Raw genomic sequence first — 18,102 nt, 5'->3', positions numbered from 1 at the left:
CTGCAATGCTATTAATATCGTTGAGAACACGCGCTTTACGCAGCTTTGGTTCCTCTTTTCAAGGACTTGAAGTGCCTCCCCAAGAATGACAGAGAGAGAGTCGATAAATGTTTCAGTTTTTTGTTAACATGAATGTTCAAGATGTTCAATAAACATGTTAAGTGTGTATACTTTTTCTCGAGTCTGTTTGCTCATGCAAAATGAAATGTGATTAATGTAGAATAGAAATTAATGGTATTTAATCGTGATTAATCAAAATTAATCCACAGTAACTCTGTGATGAATCTGATTAAAGACTTTAATTGTTTAACAGCACTAATATATATTATATATTAGTGTATACTTACCTATTAGTATATAGGTTTTTTTATGTTGTATTTCACAGGAGAGAACCTGTGTTAAAAGACTGAAGAAAACTATTCAAATTCTCTTTGAATTTAAGCATACATTCTTAGTGTTTATTCTGCATTTACTCCATTATATTGCATAAATGTCAGTTACAAGCTTAAATATAAAGTTAAAAAAAAAAAAAGTAATTGCAACACGGCTATAGATCAAGTAATTGTGATTAATCAAAGTTAAATACAGAAAATTGTGTGATTAATTAGTTATTCTTTTAATCTATTGACAGCACTAAAATGTTCATGTCTTTGTTTACTCACACAAACACGCTCTATATGTAGTGAGGTTCACTGTTTCTCAGGGGCTGTGTTGCTTTACTGATTTTAATGTCTTCAAATGACATTTTAGTGACACTGTTGTTGAAGGTGTTAATATGTTACCTGTGTTTCATGTTTGTACATGTAAATTCAAGTGTGCTTGCTGATGTAGTTACTGTTAGCTGCATGTGCCGTGTGAACTGTGTGATTTTTCTGTATATTTGTGTATTAACAGGATTTAGGTATTATATTTAAAAATTTTGTTGCTGCCTCGCAGACAAATACAAATATCATTTAGCCTTTACAGTGAATGTTGGTGTGTGTGTGTGTGTGTGTGTGTGTGAGATCATCTTTAATGCCAATAATGTGAAGTCTAGTGATGAGTGTTATTATCGCCCTGCTGCTGGACCAGTGATGTATTCTGTTATTTAGTTTGGAGAATTTGTTGGAAGTTTTAAATGTAACATTAGAAAAAGGAAAAAAAAAACTTATTTGTGGGTAAAATGTTTGTGTGATCAGATTAAATTCATTGCAAAGCCTTTTATATTTTGTATGTTGTTTATTTGACAAGGAAACAGAAGCAGTTTGGCAGGAAGAGCATAAGCGACTGTTTAGGACAGAGCGCTGTCGTAGGTCCTTCAAACCAGTCAAACTGTCAGTCAATTGTAGTTTACTGTAGCAACATATATAGTAAAAAATACTTTTCTATAGTATTTTCATTTTTGAATTGTACACTAAAGACTGCAGCTGCACGTGAGCCTGAAATTTGAACGCAGTGTATTTTACACTAACCGGCTCAGACAGTCTCGGTCATTGTGTCCTTGGGCAAGACACTTCACCCGTTGCCTACTGGTGGTGGTCAGAGGGCCCAGTGGCGCCAGTGTTCGGCAGCCTCGCCTCTGTCAGTGCACCCCAGGGTGGCTGTGGCTACAATGTAGCTTGCCATCACCAGTGTGTGACTGTTTGTGTGGATGGGTGGATTACTAAACGTGTAAAGCGCTTTGGGGTCCTTAAGGGACTATGTAAAAGCACTATACAAATACAGGGCATTTACCATTTACTAACTTTCTGACCCCTTTAAAATCTTTATCAAATATTCTGAAGTCATGCAGTCTATAATTCATAACATATGACAGAAGCAGAAAACTACTGCTACTAATTCAACACAATCAGTCAGATAACATGTAAAACAATTGTATGAAGAATCACAGCAATATTGTAGATGATAAAACTCTGAATGAAAACTGTTTTTGCTAAACAGCTAAAGAAAACAAAGATAAGGCCGCAAGCACTGATACAAGCCACAGGGTGGAGACAACAGCCGGAGGAGACCTAAAGACATGGAAACAAAGCAGAGAGACAGGAAGAGATTACTGTTGTTGTTGTTGTTAATAATAATAATAATAATAATAATAATAATAATAATAATAATAATAATAATAATAATATTTTACCTGTTTCGGTCTGTGAAGACTGTGGTAGTCTCATGCACTCCTGGAACACTGAATTAGAAAACATTAAATAAATCAATGGATAATAATAATAATAATAATAATAATAATAATAATAATAATAATAATAATAATTTACCTGACTTGCTGTGTGACAGTTGTGGTAGTTTTCTGCCCTCCTGGAAGACTACATTGGAAAAGAAGAAATAAATCAACAGATAATAACAGCAATCATAATAATAATAACAATAATAATAATAATAGTTTACCTGACTTGCTCTGTGACAGCTGTGGTAGTCTCTTGCCCTCCTGACCTCCTGAATTGGATAAGCAGAAGAAAATACTTTAAGTAAAATGTGCTGACACATTATCAGGCCAAACTATTCAAACCACACCCAACTCCACTGGAGAAGTATCGTCCCTGTTTTTGCCACTTTTCCCCCCAGTTATTACTGTGTACTTACTCCATAAAAACCAACAAAAAAAACATATTTATATATTTAACATTACATTTAAAGTTAACTTTGCAGTTTCAAGTTTAATATTTGTAAGATAAGAAAAATGTTCACTTTAATTGAGAGAATATGAATCTTACCATGGAAAGATGTAACAGTTGTGTGAGCTTTTCAGTCCTGAGTGGCTTAAATCAATCTCAAGGTATTCATCACCATCCGATGTAGTTTTTGTTATCACTTGTTCCACAGTGAAAACTTCTGCTGGAGATAAGAGTATTTCATCCTGTTCTTGACCGCACACATAGTCTTTCAGGTTGACAAAGAAGCAAGAAGTGAGATTTAAAATAGTATTCTCATTGACATCTTCAAATCTCTTCAGCTCTTCATAGTCTGAATAAGCTAAGGTGAAACTTGGAAATCTCACTGTGGAGCCTTTCTTTGGTTGGTTTTGACCATCTTGAAAAACATAAAAGTTCTTGCACTCCTTTGGCTTCAGCAGCCTCATGGAGTCCATCAGCAGGAAATGAAGAGACTTGAAGTGGAAGTGGTCTTCATAGATGCTTACATTTCCACCCATTGTCTCTATTGCTTTGTTTAGTGTTTGTAATAAATTGTGATCCCCATTAACATAGACTGAAAGTGCAGCACTATGCTCTTTTCTTCCTCCTGGAATCTGTTTTGAACACTCAATACTTTTATTCCACGCTTTCTGAAATCCTTCACTGTTGTTTAGTTCTTGTTTTAACACGTCTGACTCGATGAACTTCTTCATGGCCTCTTCACGGCATCCTTTGTACTGGTCATCTACAACATCTGTGCTATTTAGAAAATCCAGTAGTCTTGTTTCCTGTGCAGTCACCTTTAATTGAGATTTATCACATTTAAAAACACATTTTTAAGTGAAGAATGTTTTAACCTTCTAATATTTGTTTGTACGAAACTTAATTCTTACTTTGTTGCAGGCAACTGTGAAAATTATTGCAACAACAAGCCCTTTTATTCTGTTCTCCATTTTTTGTCTTCTTATTCTTCTACAGACTGAAAGAAAGCAGGGCAGGATCAAATGTAGTCAAAAAACAGCTCGGTGACATTTTACACACGAAAGACATACACTAAGTCTGGACTGGACAACTACAGTTCTCTGTATTTGGGTCTTGAACACTCATCTCTCCATTGCATTCAAAATTCAAAATGTTGCTGCAAGTCATTTAACAGGTATTAAAGGGACGATTACGTCACTCCAGTTTTTAGCAAGTTTACATTGGATGCTTGTCCATTTTTATATTGATTTGAAGATTCTTTTACTTACTTTCAAATCTTCAAATGCTATGGTGCCAACTTTTAAACCAAACTGCTAAACTTACATGATCCGAGAAGAGCACCAAGATCATCTGCCCAGATGTTTTAGTGTAGCCGGGGTCTCGATTTAAACATAGAGAGTTGAATCCACTAGACTCTCGTATAACAGGTCATTTGATATTCCTACTGAGTCTATGTAGTCTTTAAATCCTGTCTTAAAACCACATTTTTTTACCTTGGCTTTGAATTTAAGTTCATGTTGAGTCTTATCAAGGGTTTTTTTTATGTTGTGGTCTCTTTATTTCATTTTGTTTTTAGTCACATAATATTGTAATTGTTTGCATATATAATATATTGTATTGTCTTTATTGATTTTGCTATAGAAATATGCCATATAAATAACATTAAAATTAACATTGACATTGAAATTTGAATCTGGCAAGATCTTTTCTACTTCTTGGAATTTGGCAAGTTAAAAAATGTAAATGTTGAAAAGACTGAAAGGTACATACCTGAAGCAAGGAGATTGAACTGCTGGGAAGCAATGAGAACAACAGTCTCTGGGAAGTGAAACAAGATATTTTACAATGAACTCCTTAGTCTGAGTCTAGTTCCCGAAAGCTTGTTCAGATTTGTTGCACAATGATGAGTAATACTTACATCATTAAGCCCATTTTAAGCCCAGCCCAGAGATAACTTATCTTTGTATCTCTGTTCTAACATGATTTATGTATGTATTTATTTAGTATGATCATGGCTCAAGAGTTGGGAGTTCGCCTTGTAATCGGAAGGTTGCTGGTTCGAGCCCCGGCTTGGGTTTCAGTCTCAGTCGTTGTGTCCTTGGGCAAGACACTTCACCTACCGCCTACTGGTGTTGGCCAGAAGGGCCAATGGCGTGATATGGCAGCCTCGCTTCTGTAGCTTGCAACTGTAGCTTGCCTCCACCAGTGTGTGAATGTGTGTGTGAATGGGTGGATGACTGGGTGTGTAAAGCGCTTTGGGGTCCCTAGGGGGGACTAGTAAAAGCGCTATACAAATACAAGCCATTTGCCATTTACCATTTCAAATACCTCAGTGCTTCTCTTTACTAAAGTTAACCAGACGCATCGTAGTTGGAAAATCTGGGTATCTTAAAATTTAAGGAATGAAAAGTCACCAAACAATGTGAATAGTCTGGTCTCACAGAACTGTTCACCACACTAGGCAGTAACAAATTAACTCAGCTAACAACACTTTGATATTGAGAGATGTCATGATCTATCCACTTTTGAAGTTCTCATTTTTGGGAAACTTGCAAATGTTGAAACATGCCCTGATTCAGCTTGGAGGAAACGTGCCTCCTAACGTAGGTTTCCAGTGAACTTTGATGGTACTTTTTATTTCAAAACTTTTCAGCTTGAGTATGAGAAAGTGGGTACTACTGGGCAGATTCAAGGCATTCGTAGAAAATCATATACACTGGGTTATATTTCTGTGGAAACAACATCCTTCATATTTCCATGTAGCCTGTTCTTTAAAGTGTTTTGAGTGCTCAAGTACAGTAGAAACACACCACTCTACTTGCCACCTTGCCAAGTGCTGCACCCCAACCTTGGAAAACAACTGACAGTCACTTGATTTACTTTAGTGGAGCAGTACTCACAGACATCGCGCAGATGTCTATACTCTACCTGCAGTTGATTTTCTGGAACTGCCAGCTGTTTCAAACTTCTGTCTATAGCATTACAAAGGCTGGGACACAGGCATAGCCTGCCCTGCCTCTCCACTCTCTCTCCAGCAGCTCCCTTTGTCTCTCATCCCTCCCACCAAACCCCTTTTAGTCCTCTGGCTGAAAGAGGCCTGTCCTAATTGTCTGATGCCAGTGTCCTTCATGGCCATAAACTCCACAGGTGTGAGCACTAAAAAAACATACAAATGTAACAATAAAAATCAAACAATACAAAAAAGAAACAAACAATAAATCAATAAAAAGAAAAACAATATTTCCCAGGATGACTGAGCAGATGAAAGTACATGATATAAGAAGGAAAAAAAACGTATTTGTGGGTAAAATGTTTGTGTGATCAGGCTAAATTCATTGCAAAGCCTTTTATATTTTGCATGTTGTTTATTTGACAGGGAAACAGAAGCAGTTTGGCAGGAAGAGCATCAGCGACTGTTTACGACAGAGCGCTTTCGTAAGTCCTTCAAATCAGTCAGACAGTACAATGCGCACATATCACAGATACCTACTAAAATACATACATGTATATGTTATCAGTCCCACTGCACTTTATATACATATAACATAATCTCTGTGACATGTCTTGCAGTGTATTTTACTACAGTAACATACACTTTTCTATAGTATTTTGTTGTTTTTTTAATCTGTATACATTTTTTCTTATTTCTTTTCTTTTCTAATCTATATCAAATTCACCTTTTTTCTGTGCCGCTAGAACAAATGAACTGTGCAGGCTTAATAAAGTCTATAAAACCTATCAATATCTATCTATCGATCTATGTGACCATAAGAACAAATAAAAGCATCTCATGATTGCATATTATTTCTAGTTGGTCTTGACAGCAGCTGCACATGAGCCTGAAATTTGAACCCACTGTGTTTTACACCAATTTTCTGCACCCCTTTAAAATCTTTATCAAATATTCTGAAGTCATGCAGTCTATAATTCATAACATATGACAGAAGCAGAAAATTGCTGCTAAGACAACTAATTCAACACAATCAGTCAGATAACATGTAAAACAATTGTATGAAGAATCACAGCAATATTGTAGATGATAAAACTGTTTTTGCTAAACAGTTAAAGAAAACAAAGATAAGGCCACAAGCACAGATACAAGCCACAGGGTGGAGACAACAGCTGGAGGAGACCTGAAGACATGGAAACAAAGCAGAGAGACAGGAAGACATTACTGTTGTTGTTGTTGTTGTTGTTTAATGTAATAATAAAAATAATAATAATAATAATAATAATAATAATTTACCTGTTTCGGTCTGTGACAACTGTGGTAGTCTCATGCACTCCTGGAACACTGAATTGGAAAATAAGAAATAAATTAACGGATAATAATAATAATAATAATAATAATAATAATAATAATAATAATAATAATAATAATAATAATATCCACCTGGATCGCTCTATGACAGTTGTGGTCGTTTTCTGCCCTCCTGGAAAACTGAATTGGAAAAGAAGAAGAAGTAAATTGATGGATAATAATAATAATAGTAATGATAACAATAAAAATAGTAATAATAGTCACCTGGATCGCTCTATGACAGCTGTGGTAGTCTCATGCCCTCTTGAGGTGCTGAATTGGATAAGCCAAAAACAGTAATTGATGTAAATGTGCTGACACATTTTCAAACCACACCCAACCTCAACACTGGAGGTTGGGTATATATATATATATACATATACACACACACACACACACATATATATATATATATATATATATATATATATATATATATACATATATATATATATATATATATATATATATATATATATATATTAGAGGTGCAACGGTACACAAAATTCACGGTTCGGTACTTTGGTGTCACGGTTAAAAAAGTACAGTTTTTAAATGTAATGTTGCTGAAACAACAAAATAAAATAAATAAAATAAATCTATCTGATCGAGAAATCCCTCATCTTTGGAAAAGAGAGTTTAATACAGAGAAATGGCTCTTTCCAAAATAAAAGCTATACTATACCCTTCTTCTGGGGTATATTCTCAGAAGCATATTAAACATATCAGCTCCCCATAATTGAGCATTGCGTGGCAAATCCGACATACTGTTTTACTTTTGTCCATGACGCGCTTACCATCAGGGTCACACTTCACATGAAAACCAAGATAGTTCCAAACGCCGGATCTGAATGAGGGTGGGGAAGGTTCAATTTCAGGTAGCACTGAGGAAGTTGTTGCAACGAGCTTAGCTTCTGTCTTGCTAGCTTTCGCTGCGCTCAGTGGATCTGCACTCGACAGTGCAGCCCAGGCGGAGTAGTCGAACGCAGATCCAAGTTGATAAAATAAATAAAACATTTTATATTGTTCGATACATATGCGCACCGAACCGAAAGCACTGTATTGAACGGTTCAATATTGATATGAGTATTGTTGCACCCCTAATATATATATATATTATATAGAAATACAGAATGTATGGGGCTTATGAAGTATTTTTATCATAATTTTATTATATGCACTATGTAAAATGTTTGTATCTCCTTCGAATAACATTCACATGATAAACACCACATTAAAAGTTAACTTTGCAGTTTCAAGTTTAATATTTGTAGAAATAATAGAAAAATATTTCACTTTAATTGAGAGAATATGAATCTTACCGTGAAAAGATGTAACAGTTATGTGAGCTTTTCAGTCCTGACTGTTTCAAATCAATCTCAAGGTATTCGTCATCATCCGATGTAGTTTTTGTTTTCACTTGTTCCACAGTGAAAACTTCTGCTGGAGATAAGAGTATTTCATCCTGTTCTTGACCGCACACATAGTCTTTCAGGTTGACAAAGAAGCAAGAAGTGAGATTTAAAATAGTATTCTCATTGACATCTTCAAGTCTCTTCAGCTCTTCATAGTCTGAATAAGCTAAGGTGAAACTTGGAAATCTCACTGTGGAGCCTTTCTTTGGTTGGTTTTGACCATCTTGAAAAACATAAAAGTTCTTGCACTCCTTTGGCTTCAGCAGCCTCATGGAGTCCATCAGCAGGAAATGAAGAGACTTGAAGTGGAAGTGGTTTTCATAGATGCTAACATTTCCACCCATTGTCTCTATTGCTTTGTTCAGTGTTTGTATGAATGATTTATCCCCATTAACATAGACTGAAAGTGCAGCACTATGCTCTTTTCGTCCTTGAGGGATCTGTTTTGAACACTCAATACTTTTATTCCACGCTTTCTGAAATCCTTCACTGTTATTTAGTTCTCGTTTTAACACGTCTGACTCGATGAACTTCTTCATGGCCTCTTCACCACATCCTTTGTACTGGTCATCTACAACATTTGTGTTATTTAGAAAATCCAGTAGTCTTGTTTCCTGTGCAGTCACCTTTAATTGAGATTTATCACATTTAAAAACACATTAACAGAGATATATCATTTTTAAAAGCATTTTTAGGAGGATAATTTTTCAAACCTTCTTATATTTGTTTTTATGAAACATAATTCTTACTTTGTAGCAGACAGCTGTGAAAAAAATTATTGTAGCAAGAAGCACTCTTTTTCTGTACTCCATTTTTTTCCTCTTCTTCTACAGACTGAAAGAAAGCACTGCAGGATCACATGTGGATAGAAAAAAGTTCTTTAACACTTCACATGGTCCAGAAACTTTGATGTGGAAAAAATATATAAGTAGAAGACTAAAAAAAAACTAAAAGGCACTTACCAGAAGCAAGGAGAGTAAACTTGTGTTAGCAACTCACAGCAAAGGGTCCATCAAACAGTCGGGATGCCCAATAGGGTCTGGAGAAGTGAAGCAAGTTATCTTACCATAGAACTTCTTAGTCTTTCCTGTGGAAGGAAGTAACATGGCACCGGGGGATTTGTTTTCCACTGATTTTTCCTGTTATTTGTCCTTCTGGAGCTACTGAGTTTCTGTAACCTTGTTTAGATTTGTCAAGTAAGGCCTACATAACTTAGCACTTTTAAGCCCAACCAAAGCACCAAATTGCCTTTACATCCCTGTTCTCACATTATTTCAGTATAACTGATGGGACCAAATACCACAGTCCTTGTTCCATGCAGATTTTATCTAAAGTCAACAAGAGACTCCAGCAGCCCTAGTTGGACAAATGAGGGCATATTAAAGTTACAGGAAGGAAACTGTATGAAAACAAGCTGTTGTATAACAGAACTGCTGTCCACACTGGGGTGCACCTTAACTTTATGTACGTAATGTAGGAAGGAGTAAGAGGGGCACATTAAAAAAAATTGTGTTCATTTTGAGATTAAATTTGAAATGGGCAGATTACACTTATTGTTTCAATTCAAACAACTGACACAATTTCTATACCCTCAACAAATTTCCTTGTGTAGATCAGTTAGTCAAACAACTTGATCAGCTGTGTTATTGTGTATTCTGATACAACATGCATCGTCCTTATTGCACAAGGGTGTAAACATCAGTATTCTTGCATCTGTTCATTGCACAATTTCCTGGATGCCCTTATACTCATTACCACACTGTGTTTACGCGGTAAAAGAGCAATAACTTCCTTGTTACTAAAACTGATTCTGAAGTATGATTTCACTAACTCATTTTGTATAATAGATTACTTTTTTGAGTAATGACCCCAACACTGAATACAACCTTTGCCATTGCCTGCCCTCTTTGCTCTACACCTAGATTCCCAGTACTCCTGTCTACTTTCTTCATCTCCCTCACTATCCCGCTTTTTCTTTGTTAACCTATGTTCTTTGAATATTTTTCTTTGTAGAGCACCAAACATCTTGCTGCCAGTTTCCCTCAGCCCTGCAGCTGTACCTTCCCAGTCATCTGCTAACTCTTCGCTACTCCTCAGAGGCTGTCGCAACTCCTTCATGAACTCTGTGTGACATTCTTACTTCCTCAACATTCACCATTTAATCCTTAGCTCAGCCTTCACTTGTTTCCATTTCTTGATTTCTAAAGCCATGTGACAGCCTTCCATCCACAGCCTAGCCACATTCTCCCCCGACACCACCTTGCAGTCTCCTCTGCCTTTCAGGTTGCACCTTCTGCAACAGATATATGGTGCTATGCATTTACTGCCTTCCTGATTTCTTTTTTTTAAACCAGCGAGATTCTGTTTTTGGTATTGGGTTTGCACACTGTTTTCTTCCCATCTACTGGAGAGAGAGAGACAGAGAGAGACAGAGAGAGAGAGAGACAGAGACAGAGAGAGAGGAAGTGCAGTTGCAAAGGTCTTAAGCAAACCCTCAAACCGTTATAAAACAGAAAGTTGACACAGTGATTTAGTGAAATATGTTTAAACAGCCACACTACAGTCATGACCAGGGCTGTGGTCCACCCCGCAGAGAAGAAGACAGGACAAACACATCCTGCAGTGTTAAATGAAAAAGAATGAGGTTTGGCTTCCTGCCAGGCTCAGGAAGTCTCACAATATCCGAGCATTGTCTTTTATTCAGTTCAGCAGCTTCTTTGTTGCATGTTTTTCAATGACCGCCACAGAAATGTTCACAACCTGCCCAAGAATCAAACATGCACAGGTTTAGTGTTAGCCTAGGTTCTCTCGGTTAAGTAATGTCTGGCTGGGTGGTTGGCATCAATCGTAGTTTAATTAGCAAGTAATTAATTATCAAAAAAAGCAAGAATGACCCTACCAATTAATCCAGATTGTCTAATAAATCCTCAGGAAAAAAAGCTATGGCATGTACAATTTTCTGTCAATATTACTATCTTAATTAGGGATGGAAATTGAGAACCAGTTCTTCTAGAAAACTGATTCCCAGTAGTCCAATTCCTTGGAATTGTTCACCTGCCTATCGATCAGGCTTATTGGTTCTTGCGCTTGCACTACAATCAACCGATATCAGTTCACGTGTCAGAGGAAGAAAAAAGTAACACAGTCTACAGTGTGGACACGGACATTTACTTTATTTTTATTGCACAAAAAGACAAGATAAATGGCAAAGTGCAAAACTGCATCCAGGACAGAAATAACCGCATTATGCTGCTGACACTAACTTCAGTACTTTGCAAGCATCAGCCAAGATAGCATGCTAATGCTAAGCTGGCCAAGAACCCAGAGTGAAAGCTGAGTGAATGTCGACCCCAGCAGCCAGACCCTGAACCTTGACATGTAACAAGAAGATGAGCAGTTAAGCTGCAGCTTCACTTTCTACCTGTTTATGTTTCTAATCAGAATCACTGTGGCCCTTTTTGGTGTTGGTCTTCTTTTTCTTTTTGTGTGTGGTCAGCTTTGTATTCTGCTAAGAGAAAGATGTTAGAGACGTGTGTCCTCATTAGGGATTTGTGTTGGTGTGTGGGCCCTTAGCCTCAGGTTATATTGTTAAATGGTGATTATGAGTCAGTGGGTTTCAGCTGTTTTACAGAGTAACAGGAAAGTAACGTAATGAGTAGTAAAATTAATTACTTTTTCCTGGTAGTAATTAAGTGACGTACAGCGTTAGTTTTGAGAAAAGTGTTTGTGTAATATGTGCAGTAATTACTTTTTTGAGTAACACTGATCACAGCAAAGTGAGGAAATACCTCAACAAACATGCACAAATATCTGACCCACAGCAACAATTAATTTGCATGAATGTAATTTAAGTTTATAAGTCTGAATATTTGTAACAAATTATACAGAATTATTATTTTTAGTTATTCTGTTTAGTAACATGAACGAAGTGGGCTTATTTGTGTAAACAAACAAAATGATCACGTGAGAAGTTTCAGTTTTGTAAAATCTCCAGTGAAAGCGAATTTATTAACACAGGATATATATGGAACTTTAACAATGGCAGTTCATTCATACACTGGGACACACGAAAAACAAATTCAGTTTGAATAAAATGTTATTTATATGGCACCAAGCCACAGCACGTTGCTTTATATTGTAAGAAAAATCCCTACAATAATACCAAGTAATAAAAACTAAACAAAACCAAAAACCTAAGTATGCCCATGATTCAGTAGCTTGTGCAAACACCTTTAGCAGTAGTAGCTTGATATAATCATTCCCTGTATGACTTTGTCAGTCTGTCACATCATTGTGGAGAAATTTTGGAAGTTGCTTCAGTTTCTTGAGGTTTGCAAACATTTGTTCATGCACAGCTCTGTTAACAGCTCAGCACTTCAGGTAGATTGTGGTCTGGACTTTGACTGGTCTCAATGCAACACCTTCATTCCTTTCTTACTCAACCATTATGTTGCAGATTTGCTGCTGTGCTTGAGATCATTGTCCTGTTGCATGAGCAAGTTTGAGTCAAACTTAAGTTTGACTCAAACTTGCTCATGTCAGGCAGATGTCAGGCAGATGGCCACACGTTTGACTCTAGAATATTTTAGTATACCGATGAGTTCACGGTCCTCAGTGACTGCAAGGTTCCCAGGTCCTGTGACTACAAAACAACCCAAAGCAGCTTTACAAATCTAAGCTGTGCTTCATGATGTTTTTAGACAGAAGAAGCAAAACCTTCAAACAAGTCATACCTGTTCAGAGTTTTTCTAATTGTCCTTAAGTTTAATACAGTGGGACCCTGACTTGCGAATACCCCGTTTCACGAAAAATTCAAGTTACGAAGGCACTGAACGGCAATATTTTTGCCTGTGTTACGGCAAAATGCCCGAGTAACAAAATCCACTGGCTCTGGTTGGCTGAGCCTACAATGCCCACAATGCCTTCCGAATCATGTGACAACCCCTTGGCTTCCGTACTTGCGCTTCGCTGTTCCACTTGAACGACGTATTGTTGTTCTAGTTGTTCGACTTACGAAAATTTTCGACTTACGAAAGACTCTCGGGAACGTCGGGGTTCCACTCAGTTAACATTTGACATGTTAACTGAGGCCTGTAGAGTCTAAAATGCAACTCTTTGGGCTTTTTGTGATTTTACTGGGAAGACCAGACATGGAAAGATTATAGAGTTAACACAAAGCTGAATGCTCCAGTGCCAAAATATGTTTTATAGAGATGGCAGTACCTGAATGCCACTTACCCTAATCAGTAAGGGCATATTTAGTTTAGTCCTGTGAATCATACATTAAAGTTTTCCTGAAAGTCATTTATGTTGTAATATACATATATTATATATAATATACAATCATTTTCCAGAATTGCATTAAAGAATTATTGTATTTCCACTGTTGAATACTTGGAGATACACCAGAAGCAACTGTACCAAACCTTTATTTTGACCTTATTGACACATATTGTCTTTTTTCATTCCCATCACTCATTTCCTATAATCCTTTTAAAGGCATGCAAACCCTAACAAGAAATAATAAACACATTCTGTATATATAGTTCAAGTATGCTGTACATTTTTCTAGCGTGCATAAAGAAAATAAGAACTGAGTTTATAATTCATAATATATGACAGAAGCAGAAAACTGTATTTGACTATATTTTGACATAATATTGCAATACCTTATTCACCACAATCTGCCAAATAAAGACCTAAAAAAAAGTGTATGAATAATCAAAGCAATATTGCAGATTATAAAACCCAGAAAACTCTGAATGATAGCTGTTTTGCTAAAAAGCTAAAGAAACAGAAGATAAGGCTGCAAGCACTGATACAAGCCACAGGGTGGCGACAACAGCTGGAGGAGACCTGAAGACATGGAAACAAAGCATATTATTATTATTATTGTTATTGTTATTGTTATTGTTATTGTTATTATTACAAAAATAATAATTAATAATAATAGTTTACCTGTCTCTCTCTGCAACAGCTGTGGTAGTCTCCTGACCTACTGACATCCTGAATTGATAAAGGAGAGAAAATACTTTAAGTAAAATCTACTGACACATGTGGTTTTATTCAAACCACACTCAACCCCAGTTGAGATGTGGAGAGCAATCCTCACATTTTAAAATCCTCTTTTTGCTACTTTTCACATCACTTAATTTTACATCATGCTTTCCAGAGTTTATAAAAGCTTTGATAAGCTGAGTATTCCCCAGTTATTACTGTGTACTTACAGCAATAACAACCACTAAGTTATAACAGAGTAACAGACTGTTTCAGACACCAATATTTCCCTCTTTTGATTTATGGGGCTTAAGTATTTTAGTATATGCAACTAGAACTTTTTTTTTTCAAACACATAAAAAACATATTTATATATTTAACATCACACTGAAAGATACATTTGTAGTTCCAAGTTTAATTTCTGTAGAACTAATAAAAAATATTTCACTTTACTTGAGAGAATATGAATCTTACCGTGAAAAGATGTAACAGTTGTGTGAGCTTTTCAGTCCTGACTGTTTCAAATCAATCTCAAGGTATTCGTCATCATCCAATGTAGTTTTTGTTTCCACTTGTTCCACGGTGAAAACTTCTGCTGGAGATAAGAGTATTTCATCCTGTTCTTGACCGCACACATAGTCTTTCAGGTTGACAAAGAAGCAAGAAGTGAGATGCAAAATAGTATTCTCATTGACATCTTCAAGTCTCTTTAGCTCTTCATAGTTTGAATGAGCTAAGGTGAAACTTGGAAATCTCACTGTGGAGCCTTTCTGTGGTTGGTTTTGACCATCTTGAAAAACATAAAAGTTCTTGCACTCCTTTGGCTTCAGCAGCCTCATGGAGTCCATCAGCAGGAAATGAAGAGACTTGAAGTGGAAGTGGTTTTCATAGATGCTAACATTTCCACCCATTGTCTCCATTGCTTTGTTCAGTGTTTGTATGAATGATTTATCCGCTTTAAGATAGATTGAAAGTGCAGCACTATGCTCTTTTCTTCCTCCTGGAATCTGCTTTGAACACTTGATACTTTTATTCCACGCTTTCTGAAATCCTTCACTGTTATTTAGTTCTTGTTTTAACACATCTGACTCGATGAACTTCTTCATGGCCTCTTCACGGCATCCATAGTACAGATCATCTACAACATTTGTGGTCTTTTGGACATCCAGTAGTCTTGTTTCCTGTGCAGTCACCTAAGTGATATATCACATTTAAAAAGACATTTAAAAAGGTTAAAAAAATTATACATTTAAAAATGTATTTTTAAATGTATAATTTTTTTAACCTTCTAATATTTGTTTAAATCACAATTCTTACTTTGTAACAGACAGCTGTAAAAATTATTGCAGCAAGAAGCATTTTTCTTTTCTGCTCCATTTTTTTTGCCTCTTCTTCTACGACTGCAAGAAACCACTGCAGGATCAAATGCGGATAGAAAAAAGTTCTGTAACACTTTACACAGTCCAGAAACATGGAACTGACAAGATGTGAATGATCAATTATTTGTTTAGTTTTCTTTTGAATATGGCAACTAAAAAATGTTAATGTTAAAAAAGGCTGAAAGGCACATACCTGAAACAAGGAGAGTAAACTTGTCTTAGCACCTCAAAAAAAGGTCCATCAAACTGCAGGGAAGCCACAAGCACAGCAGGCTCCGGGAAATGTGGAAAATATATATTATGCAGCAGTAAGTGTCAAAGTAATTCAGAAGTTAATAAATGTGCAAATCATAGGGTATTAAAATAAGTTGTCTGCTTGTAACTGCATACGGTAAAGTTGGAACAGGATGTAAAACTCATGATCATGGGCCTCATAACGAGAGCAACAGGAAACAGCTCAGGGCAAAAGAGCGTTGAGACTGTAAGTGAGGTGTAAACATTACTGCCTTAGAGGGGGATGAAGTTAACTGTCACTGTTGCATAATAACTTACTTTGCTTATGCAGACAGTGCATGTTCAGCCCTTTAAAATAGTGAAGCCTGTGTGCTTCCTCTTTGAGATCTACCGGACTGCGCTTTGGGTGGTGTCGTGTGGATCTACCACATATATGTGCTTAATAAATAATTGTTGTTGACCGGACCTGCTCTGAGTATTTGTTGTTTATTCTCAGCCCATCATAAAAGAATCGGGACAGAAATGAAATACATTATCTTACTATGCATCTTACTATGCAGTTCTTTAGTCTTTCCTGTGGAAGGAAGTAACTTCTCACTGGAATACCTGATATCCAGTCATCCTGCTTTATCCACTGAGTTCCTGTAACCTTGTTCAGATTTGTTTTATAACCAGAGAAATCCCCACAGCGCTGTGAAAAAGTATCTTCCCTTTCCTGAGTTTTTCTTCTGTGTGTGTGTGTGTGTGTGTGTGTGTCTTTTTCTCACACTTACATGTTTCAGATCATCAAATAACTTTTAACATTAGTGAAAGACAACTTGAAAAAATATAAATTCTGTTTTCAAGGATTCAAGGAAGCTTTATTGTCATTCTCATCTCATCTCTCATCGCATGTTTACATGAAATGGAACGAAATTACATACCCACAGTCCCGGTTTTCCATAAAAACAACAGAACGACAGGTAATAAAATAGTACCAAATAGTAATAGAATAATACAAATAAGTAAAGTGCAACAACCTGAGTAACAGTATGAAGTATAGATGTAGAAGTGTAGGTATTTTAGCAGCAAAGTATCAGTAGTGATTACACCACAGTAGCAGTTTCTTGTCCATTATGTATTGAGAAGTCTCACAGCTTCTGGAATGAAGCCGTTTCTCAGTCTGGTGGTTTTGCATTTAATGGTGGTTTTGTTTTGAAACAATGATTCCATATAAAAGAAAAGTTATCCAACCTACTGTTTTAAAAAAGGTTATTGCTCCCTAAAGCTAATAACTGGTTGTGACACCCCTGGCAGCAAGAACTGCAAACAAGCATTTGGCAATGAGGCTTTCACATCTTTATGGATGAATTTTATCCCACTCTTTTTTGCAAAATTGTTTTAATTCAGTCACATTTGAGAATTTCAAAGCATGAACAGACTTTTTAGGACGTTCCAAAGTGTCTCGGGTTATTTCAAGTTCAGATATTGACTTGGCCACTCCAAACCCTGTTTTGTTGAGCCATTCAGAGGTGGACTTGCTAGTATGTTTCCAATCATTGCACTGCTGCATAACCTGAGCTCTTGAACTTCAGGGCATAAACTGATGGCCGGTCATGCTTCTTCAGAATTTTTTGGTAGAGAGCAGAATTCATCCATCCATCAAGTCGTGCAGGTCCTGCATCCTGACACAAGGATGGATGAATCCATTGTTTTATATCCAATTCTGACCCTAGCATCCAAATGTTGCACCAGAAATCGAGATTTGTTAGAGCAGGCAATGTTTTTCAATTCAATTCAATTTTATACAGCGCCGACTCACAACAACAGCCCCCTCAAGATGATTTATATTGTAAGTTAGACCCTACAATAATACATACAGACAAAATCCCAATAATCATATGACCCCTATGATTAAGCACTTTGGCGACAGTGGGAAGGAAAAACTCCCTGTTAACAGGAAGAAACCTCCAGCAGAACCAGTCTCAGGGAGGGGCGGCCACCTACCGCGACTGGATGGGGTCAGAGAAGGAAGACAGGACAAAGCCATGCTGTGGAATAGAGCCAGAGATTGTAAAATACTACCCAATCTACTTATTGTTGCCTTCCTATCAGCTGGAGACAGGCTGGCTATTCTCGTCTGACCTCAAAACACTTTCATTTAGAGAACCGCTGCTCACTGGGTATCACAG

General features: G+C 36.7%; 2 protein-coding genes and 1 pseudogene across 5 annotated transcripts; all 3 read right to left on the bottom strand.

The window, feature by feature from the left end:
* Positions 1-1,192: 1,192 nt before the first annotated feature.
* LOC102788506 (ecto-ADP-ribosyltransferase 5-like) lies at positions 1,193-4,413 on the bottom strand. The gene is made up of 7 exons (XM_087841742.1): positions 4,377-4,413; positions 3,518-3,603; positions 2,706-3,424; positions 2,380-2,427; positions 2,250-2,297; positions 2,114-2,161; positions 1,193-1,991 (listed from the first exon to the last, which is right to left on the bottom strand). Exons 2-7 carry the CDS (start codon positions 3,575-3,577, stop codon positions 1,913-1,915), a joined length of 1,002 nt encoding a protein of 333 aa, XP_087697868.1. The 5' UTR covers positions 3,578-3,603; positions 4,377-4,413; the 3' UTR covers positions 1,193-1,912.
* Positions 4,414-5,951: 1,538 nt separating this feature from the next.
* LOC148102509 (ecto-ADP-ribosyltransferase 5-like) lies at positions 5,952-15,516 on the bottom strand. 3 transcript variants are annotated; one of them, XM_087841740.1, is made up of 7 exons: positions 9,284-9,623; positions 9,071-9,168; positions 8,229-8,947; positions 7,132-7,179; positions 7,000-7,047; positions 6,853-6,900; positions 5,952-6,739 (listed from the first exon to the last, which is right to left on the bottom strand). In XM_087841740.1, the coding sequence occupies exons 2-7, from the start codon at positions 9,131-9,133 to the stop codon at positions 6,661-6,663; spliced, it is 1,005 nt and encodes a 334-aa protein (XP_087697866.1). In that variant the 5' UTR covers positions 9,134-9,168; positions 9,284-9,623; the 3' UTR covers positions 5,952-6,660. The 3 variants fall into 3 exon arrangements, with proteins under 3 accessions (XP_087697866.1, XP_087697867.1, XP_087697865.1); XM_087841741.1 differs by lacking the exons at positions 9,071-9,168; positions 9,284-9,623 and adding an exon at positions 15,439-15,516 and having other exon boundaries at positions 8,229-8,863; XM_087841739.1 differs by having other exon boundaries at positions 6,853-7,047.
* LOC102779625 (ecto-ADP-ribosyltransferase 5-like) lies at positions 14,107-16,120 on the bottom strand (annotated as a pseudogene). The gene is made up of 5 exons (XR_015719127.1): positions 15,891-16,120; positions 15,636-15,731; positions 14,793-15,511; positions 14,280-14,327; positions 14,107-14,177 (listed from the first exon to the last, which is right to left on the bottom strand). The product of XR_015719127.1 is annotated as an ecto-ADP-ribosyltransferase 5-like (transcript).
* Between the last annotated feature and the right edge of the window lie 1,982 nt (positions 16,121-18,102).

Source organism: Neolamprologus brichardi, chromosome 6, assembly GCF_056152115.1.
Source record: "Neolamprologus brichardi isolate AB-2024 chromosome 6, ASM5615211v1, whole genome shotgun sequence".
Lineage (NCBI taxonomy): Eukaryota > Metazoa > Chordata > Actinopteri > Cichliformes > Cichlidae > Neolamprologus > Neolamprologus brichardi.
This window is presented reverse-complemented; position numbering and strand designations above follow the sequence as displayed.